The following is a 12,309-nucleotide window of genomic DNA, read 5'->3' as shown; positions in this document are numbered from 1 at the left end:
AATATCGCAACATTATACAAGAGTTGCGAACTAGTGCACATCCATGCTGCAAAAGTGAGAAAAGCAACAACGTCAATGTTGTGAAAGATATGAAAATTAAGCGGGAAAACGATCTGATAAAGAACCTATTAATTCAAATATTCCGCATCAACAAGAAAAATAAGCAATTTAAGAAAAACCTCAAAATTGATAAATCACAAATAGAGTGCAACATTTACAATCTTAAGATATAACACACGTTCAATAGCATATATTTTATAACAATAATAACATTTGACATAACTTTTTTTTGGTAATTTCAATGACGGTTTATTTTCACGGTTTTTTAGATAACGTTAAATTTAATAAAACATAAATTATCAAAATAGGTCTTTAATCATTATCATTTTACAGTTTCCAGACATGTCTAAACAACCACACTTCACATACTTCAAAAATAATAACTACGGATCCTAGCCGAAAAAAACGTGGTTAGTCCATATAACTGAAGAAATATCTTTTCACATCTAGTCACTACGTGAACACGTAAAGCTAAATCATCGGTATTTCAGAAGCAGTGACTATAATCGAAAACACCACCTGAACACCGCAACTCGTACCCCTAGTCCTCCTTTTTCTTCTTACTCTTGATATCATCGGTGACCTTCTTTCGCTTGCAACTAGACTCGCTGGTTCGCGTCTCTCTCCTCAACGGCGTGTCTACCTGATTCTGAGCCTGTAACAGTATTTCAATAGGATTCATTGATTCCTGCTGCATCTGTAACGCCATCTCATACACCGTGTCGTTCGTCTTGTTATACATGATGGCATTAGTGAACATCAACATGACATCGCGTTTGAATTCTAATGAGCTTCGGATAGCACCACTGTCAATGTTCTTTTTTATAGTGAGAAGATCCATAGGCCGGTAAACGTATGAGCTGTACCCTGGCGCGTGGTCATCTGTGATAGGCTTCAGGAAAAGCGAAGCGTATTTATTGGATGCCAACCTGTTATAAACCAGCATAACCGATTTCTTCCAATTCTTGTAATCTTTGTCATCGTCGTAAAACGAGCTTGAAGCTGGAGAGTTTGGCAAAGAATCCACGGGGGTTCCTGGCGTTGAATATCGCCTCTTAAGACCCTTAGCTGCGTTGTCCTCTTCTTCAGTCCACGGACTACTCGAACGCTCGTTCTCAGATTTGAGTCTTATTTTGTGACTATCTTTCTTCTCCACGTCCATCTTCTCTCCCGATGATGTTTCATCGGAACCTTCCGAACTTTCCGTTTTATCCATAGACAACAGCATATCAAAGGTTTTATCCTCTTTTTTTTTGTTGCGCGAATAATCGCGTTTCGCTTTTCCGGTCTTCTCGATTTTAACTTCCATCGCCACGTTTTCATAGAGATCTTCAACTAAACCTGATGACACAGTATTATCTAAAGCCTGTTCCATCAAGTCGGTGTTGACTTTCTCTTTTTCCTCCGTTTTCACATCTTGTGCAGGCTTAGTTTCTTCAATTTCTTCACTCCCTTCACTTAACTCTAGTTTGAATTCTTCCGACTTATCTTCATCTAGTTCCTCGTCCTTCAATTCTAACGTCTGTTCTTGTTTTTTCTCAATTTCATTATATTCTTCTGGTCCATCTACACTATCATTTGATTTAGTAGAATGTACGATGTTCTGAATCTGGGATCTGTTCAACTGATTCTCACTTGTGCATTCCTCCGCCTGCACCTCGACGATCTCCACAGAACCCGATTGGCTTCTGCTACATGTCGCCGGTTTGTGATAATCTTGCAATTTATCCACAGGTCCTTCTTCAATAGAAAGTATAGTTTCAATGGTCTCCAAAGATTTCTTGTTAGGTTCCTCTTTATTTGGCGATTGTTGCTGCTGTTGATACAATGGAACATACTGATTATTTTCTTGTTTTAATGTAGAAGGTTTAGCTGGAGATTGAAACAACACTGGATCCTCTTGGAATTCAAAAGGGTCTACCACAGGAGCTGCTGCTGGTGGGGGTGATGGTGGTGGCGCTGATTTCTCCACTACTTTTACTTCCTCTTTAATTTCTACTTTAGGTGGTTCCTCTGGAGCTATATCCTCCTCTTCCTCATCTAAATCATCTAGCTCTAAATTAATATTAATATCGCCATTACCATCAAGTTGTAGATGTTGTTCAGGGTCAGCAACTATATCCTGGGCATTTTCTATAATCTCTGATATTAAGTCATCTACTTCTTCCTTCTTAATTTCTGGCAAAGGACCATCTTGTACCAAAATGCTGTTCGCCAAGTCGTCGATTTTTAAATTAGCATCATCATCCAAGATATTTGTGTCTAATGGCTGCGACTGATCATCTCCTGGTACATTTTGTCCAATGGCAGTGCTAACAAGATGCTGAAGACTTGTAGAGACTGTAACAGCAGATGATGTGTTTAACAAGCTCGCAATGGTGGGATTTGCAGTACTACCAGTTGCCAAAACTTTTTGGTTATTTTGACTGGTTATGGCGTTATGTAAAATAGAAGTAGATACAGATGATACATTGGGTACTTGTGAAGGAGACTTCAGTAAACTGGTGAGTAGTGGAGATAAAGCAGGTTTAGTGGTTTCTGGTGGCTGAACTTGCACAATCTGCTGCTGCTGCTGTTGTTGTGGAAAAGGCTGCTGCGAAGTCTGTTGTTGATACTGGCTGCTTGAGTTATCTTCATTATCTCCCCCTTCCGTAAAGTCTTCAAAAGGATCTGATAGTTTTCGTTTCTGCCCTGCCACAGGGTAGGGGTATTTTATAGGACGCCATGCTCTTTCAATTTCTTGTTTTCTCAAATCTCTTTCTTTTAACCACTGTGCATGGGCTATAGTTTCTTGCTGGCTCTTTCGCTCTTCTTCATCAATTTCTCTACACCATTTATCAAGTTGTTCTTCAGTAATTTTACCTAAAAAAACTCACTAATGATTGTCCAAAATTTTCTAATTTTAACTTCTAATATATACCATCTGATATAATGTACATGTCAAATCAAGATATATTTAGCATAGACTCTCGTCCATACTATCTAATTAATATTATATAACATTTTTATCATATAAATACGAATTATAGAAGTGTATTTTATATTGTAATTAGTTAATAAAATAATTCATAAATGATACAACCACAAAGCTTTATTAAAAACTAAGAAGATGCAATAACATAAAAACAAACCTGACTGAAGAAGTTTCATATCCTCTTGTAACCTTTGATATTCAGTTTTTTCTTCAGCTAACAACTTCTTTAACTCTGCCTGTCTTTCAGCCAAAAGTTTCTTAAGTATGCATTCCCCTGGTGTTTCAACCACTGCTTCTGCACCAGAATTGCGTTTCTTTCGTTTAGGGGTTTCGACATTAGCCAAGAGGGCACCATATTGAGCAGCACAATTTTTTTGATGGAACCAGTCACTAGGTCGGTTTTGTTCTCCAAAGGGTTTTAAAGCTCGACTCACAGACATCCAGTTTTGGTCTCCACTTCGCGCTACAGCCGAAGCTAAGCAGAGTTGCTCGCGTATAGACCATTTGTCTAAAGGTTCCCTTTTTAATTGTAGTCTTTCTTGAATACTCGTCATTGGATTTATTGTTTATATAAACACAAACAACCTGAAAAGTAGATAACAATTTTAGATTCTAACCTCAAAAATCTTCTTAAACAGAGAATTAAAACTAACTTCATTAGCCTTTATTGTGTGGATGATTTACAATATAAAAATTAAATTACATTGTAACTACTCACTTTAGATAAGATTTACAAATTGTCTATTACATAGTAATATATTGATTACAATTTTCAACTCCTAATCTGTAATTAATCGTTTGTGAAATATAAACGAGGACGCCTCATAATTAAATAGTTAAATTGAATAAATAGACAACATATTCTGACTTTTTATTTAAAATAACAATGGTTCTCCGATATAATCAAAAATAGAAATAAGAGAACTGTCACAAGTTCCCATGTTTGGTGACCAGCTTGTTGGCGTTTCAGTGGTGTCTTCGTCTATTTCTACCGCCTCCCCTCTTTGAAGAATTCCTGGATTTCGGGTTACCTCTTGTTGTTGAACGTGCAGACACATCAAGTGTTGTTACTTCAGTCTGAACGGAACCAACTCCATCATCATCTTCTGCATCATCTTCCTCGTCATCATGGCAACTTTCAGTCTCCATTACTTCATTACAATCTACAGCTACATATGAATAAATTTAAAATATTAACATGATAATTCCTGCTTACTCACCATCATGTACTTCCTCAACGGTATGTAGACATTCAACTTCTTGTATAATTGTAGATTGATCATCGACCAGTTCTGCAGTCTTAACCTCAGGACCACCACCATAAATACTATAGAAGAAATTCCAAATTGATTCTGGTACATCAGCAGCTTCGTCTGTGTCTAAATGCTGAAGATCGATTTTGGTGTTGTCAATGGGGCCAGGAGGTTCAGAAATTTTTCTTTGAACAAATCCGTGCCACTGGAGGTACCAAGATGTAGACAAATAATGCGTATGAGGCGGATGCTCCTGTTGAGCCTTTCGACTGATCTCAACAAAGGTCTCCATCTCGTTTAGAATCCGTCTCTGTAATGCTGTGCACGCTGGACATACGAAATTATCAGATAGGGGCGGACAGCCACCAAAATGCTTGTACAGATACTCGTACATTTCTAAAGGGACTTGAACAGCAAAGCGATCCAGAAGTGTTTCCTTGTCAGGATCTAGAGACCCGTGCGGGCATAAGAAATCTGAGTTATCGATAGGGCCTGGTTCTACACAATACCGGAACCGTGACAACCATTGCCGGGACAATCGAGCTCGTCTGGGCTCTCCTCCGGCTCCTATCGAGTCTTCGGCTAAACGATTAGCATCACATCGAACAATATCAGCCGCCGTTTGTGTCTTACGATAGAACAATACGTATGCTTCGCACATTTGTACTCGTTCAGGTGATACTCTCGTCACACATAAATCATCAAACTCGTACCATTGGTCGCCATTGAGCGCGAAACTTGTATAATGTCCGCCACCGGCTGTTCCGTGATGGCAAATAACTGAAAACAAATCGTAGGTGGAAACTCGAGACGATTGGCTGATCTGAAGGTACGGCTTCATATCTAATCCTCGCAAGGGAAAGCTAACTGCAGCGGATATTTTACTACTGTACATCAACTCATGCCTAAACCGCTTCAAGTGAATGCACAGCACCTCGGGTAATTGCAGTACCTTGCTGAATTTGATGCCGTTACGTAATTTTTTGCATCGTTCGCAACTATACATATTGTCACCTTTGAGTTCATCTGTACTGAAAAAGGCGGCAAGGCAGTCGTGTAACGTTACGGTGGGACCATACCACCAAGAGCGTAGCCAAGCTAATAGCCAGGAAAGCCAACCGTCCTGGACTGGCACCACAGAGTCTGAACACGTAGCATTTGGGATTGCGACTCTCCCATGCAAAAGCATCAGGTGATCTTTGGATGGTATGGGGAGAGACAGGTCTTGGAAGGTTTCCACTCGGCTAGAAAGTCTGTCGCAGGTTAGACATTGCACCGAGGATAATAGCTTGCCGTCAAAGATGTCCGATATAATGGAGCGGTATTTGATAGGTTTACGATTTGCTCCTCCTACAGGCTGTGCATCTGAAAAGATCAAAGTACGAAAATCAAACGATTAAATAAAGATCCATACTTATCATCATCGAAAATCATTATATTTAAATTAGGCAGACGACGTGCTTTAGATTTGATTTAGATTTTGCTAAAGAACGTTCCTATTAACGATGCTTTATTGACATTTTATTATAATGATCAAAAATATAGTAAAACGTGAAACAACGTTGTGCTGTTATTCATTATAAATTTCTCCCGTTAGATCAAGTTGTTAACAAGGAATGCTCATATAATAGTAACTAAACTAGTAACGAAATTTCATTCTAGATAAAACAGATGGAATAAAATCAGATCTGTGGAGATGACGTTATTCGCAAATTAGATTATATAATTTAACATTTTTATAAATACGTATTTAAAAAGTAGAATGGGTGACGGTGACAATAAAATTTATAATTTAAAATTATTATACAATGAATATATGTTTTCACGCAACATTGATTCTTCGAAAGTTTCTTGATTAAAATATCAACTTCTATCGTTCCACACTATTCGCATGCACAGGACACAATTATATCGGTATTATCAGTAATATTTGAAACATAAATTTCCCCTCAGCACATCAGTAAGTGTTAATCACCGTAGTTTATATGATTTCCCAAAAAGGGAGATTTCTAAGCCACACCGAAAAACCGAAAAAAAATTAGGCATTATAGTTTTAACTGATAATCCAGCGATCTACTTTTTTTGTTTTAAACCCTACAAATATGTAATACATAATTTAATGTTAAATAATGTCGCAATTGGCGCCAATCGGCCTTTAAGATCGATGTGTAAATAAATGTAAATATTTGCCAAACATAAACACCTATAAAATATGTATCAAAAACAATCCCAACAAATTAGTCCTAGGCATATGATCCTTTTAATTCACAACTTAAATACAATTAACTCGTCCTTGCCAAGAACAGAAGCTCGGCTGATGAAATATGTCATTAAGATCGCGTTGAGTCTTCAGCAACATATATAATAATACAATTGGTCGCTATAGATGTAACATATACTCATATCATCTATATAACAAAATGCAAAACAGGTTAGAAAATACTAAAATTCTTTTGTTTGAAAAGTGTAGATATTGTTATGTGCTTGAAGAAGTTTTCGACTTTAAAAGCTTATGAAAGACAGACGAGTCAGTAAAATAATTAATAATAATATAGTCACATCATGGTATTTATGGTTGTTAATTCCTCTGATTTTAAGAAAACATAAAATCTATAACAGCAGTAGTCCATCTAAAATACCAGTGAACTCACGTCATCAAAATGTATAATGTATTACCTATTGCAGTTTATAAATTCGTTTTAATACCAGACGATATTTTTCTCTTTTTATTCTAGTTAAAAAGAGAAACAATGCTGTCTAAAATGTTCGAAAATATAACAGAATCACCCTGCAAAAGTCGTTCAGTTGTCAAATGTCAAAATTCTTCAAAATATTAGTGATAATTTACGATTGACTTGAATAGTGGCTCAGAATATGACAATGAGTGAATGAAACTTTCTGGATGTGGGGTTATGATTCAATGCTGATTTTTTCCAGATATAGCAAATGAATTAGGGATAGTGCAGTGATTAATTCTTAAAATCTAATTTTATCAAGACAAATGTACACTGGTCGTAACGGAACGAACTAAGGAGAAATACAGTGACATCAGAATGGAAAGAACAGGAAACAAGGCCTAAACATAATAAAGTTAAATATATGTTCTCTAACAAAAATAAAATACATTACTTCGATATACAATTATTAATTAGGTGGTTTAAGCCTCCGGGGGATACCATAGGTGGTTTAGAAAAGTGTTCACTGGAAATGTAATACAGGAACTCTACCCTACACACTATTATGGCTGTTAAATTAGCTGAATTTCAAGTTCTTCGATAATATAATATAATATTTTAATTATATTAGAATGTTGTTATATACCAAAGTAAAAATAAAGTTAAATGCGTAAAATGTTAATAATGCGGCAATGTTGCGAAGATGACGTGATGTTCACTGCTACTTTGGATAAACTGTATATAGGTTTTCTTGGCAATACAAGGATTCCAAAAAGGTAAATTTCTTCTGAACTAGAGAATAAGATTAATTAGTGAGATACCTACCGATAACCGACGGTGAAGCCATTCGCGGCCTTTGTCGCCTACCAGGACTCTGGCACCTACTCAGTCTCCTTTTACTGGTCCCAGGTACTGTATCTGATACTCCCACCGATCGCGCCTCCGAGTCATCGCTTAACGATGATCGTTCGCTTACACCCGAGTCGCAAGTTTCATACTCTCCCTCCGAGGAATCGTAACTAGGAGATGACGCCGTTGTCGGCTCCTCAATGGCTAGACTAAACGTATCCGATTCGGTGTTTGCTGCTATTTCAGGGGCGACCGGTTGTTTCAACTCCTCGTGCAACTGATCCATGAAATTACGCAGAAATTCCTGCGTGTCATGCTGGTGGTAACCGCGAAACATCGCGTAGACGTTTCTAATACCGTATAGAATGCCAGATGGATTGACGAAACTTTGGTTTGTTTTTTTCGTCCACATATCGCGGATCAACGCCTGGAATGTTCTGCTTAGACCAGGTTTCTTACCATCAGACAGTATATGGACAATGTGAACACAATCCAAGAAATATTTAGTTAATGGTTCTGTATTGCTCAGGGCCTGCAGTGCTGCATTCATATAGCAGGTGTTTCCTATAAAATGTAATTCATACCATAAAATAATTTAAAGATTTCTTTATAATTAATGAATTTTAAATATTAATAACTAACTAAATATTAATAATAAGTCATAATTATATATTAAAAACAAATGATTTTTTGCTATTGTGAGTCAAATAGATTATTATAACATTGATTAAACTTAAATGTTAAATATTATTTCAGGCATATGAAAGGAACTTATTTTACTACCAACAAACATTCGTCAATTTACTTGCCTATATTTTGTAATCCAACTAGTCCCCCATTGGACACATTATAATCTTCAGATTCTCCCACATCACTGGAATCTGATGCATCCCCTTCCCCACTCATACCAACATTTAACCCCACACTATTTTCAAAAATGGGCCCTAAATAAAAATTTAAATAAATCCTATATTAATTCTTCATAAATACAATAAATAATTGATAAATGAATATAAAATCGATGATAAGCAAAATATTTATTTGTCTAGATAGAAATTAACTGAAATTATTATTCAATAATTTACTTTAAATTTCTCCACTACTATTTATTTATGCATTTAACCATTACCATTTATACTGATAACATATTTTGCTTTATCACTCTGATTTAATTTATTGCATCCCAAACATAGCATAATTGATTAAGCCATAATGAAACATAAATTTTACCTCTCTCTGGACTATTAGCTCTTAATGTAGTGTAGCTACCATGACCAGAATCTTTATTTAAAGATGGATTCCCCACATCATCTTGATCACTTTCATAATTATTTTTTGCTTCTAGAAATACTTCCGATTTGCACTCATAACACCATATTCGTCTTGTTGACAAATTCATATGTATGCAATGTTGAGGATCAAGCTAAATTATAACATAAGCAGTTGTACATAAAAAATGAATATGTAGTTAGTGACTTACAGCATTATGCAGTGTACTGTGGTCATTAGAGTTTTCAGCACAACCAACATGGGAACAATTTTTCTTCAAACATAGCCAAAGATTTGGCCCCCGACATTCACAATCTGTACATTTTATTTCAGACCACCACTAAAACAAAATAATACATATATATTCTTGAAGTTTTTTAATATAATTCGTTCATGGTACCCCTTTTTCTGCTAAGACTTTGGCAACTTCATTTAAATCATGTATTGAATCGTCCAAATGTTTACACTGTTTTCTGTTCATTTTTCTGAAAGTTTATTTATTACATTACAAAATGACAATCAATTTCCACAGTCACAACGGATTCAAGGCAAAGTTTACATAGACGAAAAATTAACCTTTGTTATATCATTAAAATCGCGCTTACCGATAAGTTCTTCACACACAACGTAAGGAAATTGCGGAATAAAACACGTTTCCCATATATAAAAAAATATGTAAACATAAAATAAGAACATACCCAACATTCATAAGGTATCTTTATTTGAGGAATGTTACATATATCGATTGAACTCAACGATTACAATTAATTGTAACCGCTTTATCACCAACGAAACCCCACATTAACTAAATTATTTAAAATGATTTAAAATTTTACTGACGTTTTACATTTTTTTGTATGCTGTCATGTTTGACAAACATATGATTAATGTCAAGTCACTGTTCTACTAAGTATTCACCAGATACTACTTTTGAGGTTTTCGAAGTATTTCTTCATTTAAATAAACATTATTTTATAAAGGCATATAATATATTATATGAATTATATTGAATAATTCATATAAATTGTTATTCCGAATATAATAATACATCCTGTTCGAATGAAAGGAAGATCGACATACATATAACCTACACTTTTTACTATATGTCAATTAATCAATCGCGAGATGTTTAAGTATCTGGTATTATCATTTGTAGTAGTAATTTCTCTTATATATGAGATATACGGAGAAACTGGCATTGTTGAAGATAATGGATCAAGCAAATATATAATTGAAGGTAGAATATTTCCATTATCCGATTATCAAACGTCAAATACAAATTGGCAAAGTGCCACAAGAGTTCATGTTAATGGTGGCCAACATATAGGTTTGATTTTGTTATTATTTATTTATTTCTTCGCTAATATATTATTTTGTAGGTTTTGTCAAGCGAGACGGTAGTTTCATTGTAAATAATGTTCAATCTGGATCCTATGTAGTTGAGGTTCTTCATCCTGATTATACATTTGAACCTGTGCGTGTTGAAATCAATTCTAAAGGTAAATTCCGTGCCAGGAAAGTGAACCATATTCAGACATCTTTAGTCACTCAGGTTCCATATCCTTTAAAAATTAAAGCATTAGGCAAAACTAGGTAAAAGTTGGATACATTGATTAAGTATGCAATGTGATAGAATTACTTTCAGATATTTTCAAGTACGTGAACAATGGCATATAACCGATGTTCTCTTCAACCCTATGATCATGATGATGGTATGCCCACTGCTACTTATTATGGTATTACCGAAACTAATGAATGATCCAGAAACAAAGAAAGACTTAGAACAGATCCAAGAAATGACAAAGTTTGAAATGACAGAAGTATCAGATATGGTTTCAAATTACTTGGCTGGTAATAGTGTGGGATCTAAAGAAGGAGCACCAAAAGAGCGGGATAGTAATAAGAAAGGTCAAAAATTCAGAAAAAGGCCTGTTGTCAAAGACTAAAGGACTTAATATTATCAATATATATTAATTTAGAATATTAAATGGTATAATTTAAGGTATATTTGTTATTCACGTGATTGATATACATTTAATTTAGTTATAATATAAAATATGTTATTAATTAATTTTCTAAAGTATTACCTTTGTGTGAAGTACATCATAAGATCCTTTTAAATAATTTTTATTCCACAAAGTGGTCGCTATTGAAAAAAAGCTCTTCAATATCAAACTGCTTGTTTGTTAAAAAAAAAATGAAATAAAAACAAATAACGCCATTGAGAAATCTCAGGACTATGTGAATATGCAATATTAAAGTCTAGGGGTTATTTTAAATATTGGGCATATTCCTTTATTTCAATTATATCAAAACATATTAATAGGAGAATTAACATTATTTAATATATATATATATATATATATATATATATACCGGTCGCTATAATGGTTTTGTGATATTTTGCTGTAATCAGTATATACGAGTTATATAACTTATAATAGAACATTAATAATTTAGTTTGAAAACTTCTAGAGACTTGTAGCTGTCAAGTAATCACTCATAGTATTGAATTACCAACTAATTTCTAATTTTAGCAGTGGCTTTCGTTGCTGATTCCCAAAAATGTTTAATCACTCAAAGTAAATTTGATTGATAAGTAGAACCCGTAACATACATAATTTTGAATTTTCTGACGTGAAAATATTCGAATTATTTTTTATTTTCTGAGAGACGAGTTTAGCTGGGTTTAAAACTCCTATGCTGCTTTTAAATTTAGCTTTATTTTCCATTTTTGTACGTACGTATTTAAGAATTCAACTGATGGTAGCTTATTATTTTAATACAGCATGTAGCAAATTTTATTATTTAAAATAATAGTATTTAATACGTAATAAAAGTATACCTCATGTACACCTCTACCTTTCATTCACATATATTTTTCAGAACTTACAGAAATCTGTGCTCAGTACTACAGGAATCTGTATACTACTCTACGTCATTTTTTTACCTGTCGCTTTCGCGACGGTGTCTAACAATTTTAGTTCTTCGGCGTCCGTCAAACAATAGGTTTCTCGATAGTAGTGAATGCCGCTCTCTAACCTGTCCGCATTGAACACACCGCAATGTTTTTATCGATAACGGTCGTTGGTCAGTGATAACGCGACTGGTATGTGTGCAGTGGCGCGAAAATAATAAACTTAAACTGTTCACCGTTTTGGAAATTTCACCTACAATTAAAATCGACGTTCGAACAAGAAGCAATTATAATTTACTACAGGTAAGTTCT

The 12,309-nt window shown here is 34.8% G+C and overlaps 5 protein-coding genes across 8 annotated transcripts in view; 3 read left to right on the top strand and 2 right to left on the bottom strand.

The window, feature by feature from the left end:
- The window catches only part of LOC143196500 (ornithine decarboxylase), a 149,474-nt gene that overhangs the window by 44,664 nt on the left and 92,501 nt on the right, over positions 1–12,309 (top strand). The window lies entirely within an intron of this gene.
- Positions 357–3,819, bottom strand: Brd8 (Bromodomain containing 8). The gene is made up of 3 exons (XM_076404220.1): positions 3,753–3,819; positions 3,192–3,619; positions 357–2,922 (listed from the first exon to the last, which is right to left on the bottom strand). Exons 2-3 carry the CDS (start codon positions 3,586–3,588, stop codon positions 602–604), a joined length of 2,718 nt encoding a protein of 905 aa, XP_076260335.1. The 5' UTR covers positions 3,589–3,619; positions 3,753–3,819; the 3' UTR covers positions 357–601.
- On the bottom strand, positions 3,876–10,006 carry Usp20-33 (Ubiquitin specific protease 20/33). 4 transcript variants are annotated; one of them, XM_076404218.1, is made up of 8 exons: positions 9,686–10,006; positions 9,481–9,565; positions 9,292–9,420; positions 9,042–9,234; positions 8,621–8,755; positions 7,788–8,375; positions 4,255–5,652; positions 3,876–4,203 (listed from the first exon to the last, which is right to left on the bottom strand). In XM_076404218.1, the coding sequence occupies exons 2-8, from the start codon at positions 9,559–9,561 to the stop codon at positions 4,001–4,003; spliced, it is 2,727 nt and encodes a 908-aa protein (XP_076260333.1). In that variant the 5' UTR covers positions 9,562–9,565; positions 9,686–10,006; the 3' UTR covers positions 3,876–4,000. The 4 variants fall into 4 exon arrangements, with proteins under 4 accessions (XP_076260333.1, XP_076260330.1, XP_076260331.1 ...); XM_076404215.1 differs by having other exon boundaries at positions 9,779–9,974; XM_076404216.1 differs by having other exon boundaries at positions 3,876–4,197; positions 9,779–9,972.
- Positions 9,967–11,151, top strand: EMC7 (ER membrane protein complex subunit 7). Its single transcript, XM_076404236.1, has 3 exons — positions 9,967–10,407; positions 10,460–10,673; positions 10,726–11,151. Exons 1-3 carry the CDS (start codon positions 10,206–10,208, stop codon positions 11,024–11,026), a joined length of 717 nt encoding a protein of 238 aa, XP_076260351.1. The 5' UTR covers positions 9,967–10,205; the 3' UTR covers positions 11,027–11,151.
- Positions 12,063–12,309, top strand: part of Mcr (Macroglobulin complement-related) — a 61,814-nt gene continuing 61,567 nt past the window's right edge. Inside the window, exon 1 of the mRNA XM_076404214.1 lies at positions 12,063–12,300. The gene's annotated coding sequence lies outside the window, so the exon portion shown is untranslated. The remainder of the gene's footprint in view (positions 12,301–12,309) is intronic.

This window comes from Rhynchophorus ferrugineus, unplaced genomic scaffold, assembly GCF_030347505.1.
Source record: "Rhynchophorus ferrugineus isolate W39M unplaced genomic scaffold, kcgeb_rfMv2 rfM4, whole genome shotgun sequence".
NCBI classification, from domain to species: Eukaryota; Metazoa; Arthropoda; class Insecta; order Coleoptera; family Curculionidae; genus Rhynchophorus; species Rhynchophorus ferrugineus.
Note: the sequence above shows the minus strand (reverse complement) of the source record. Positions and strands in the feature narration are given on the sequence as shown.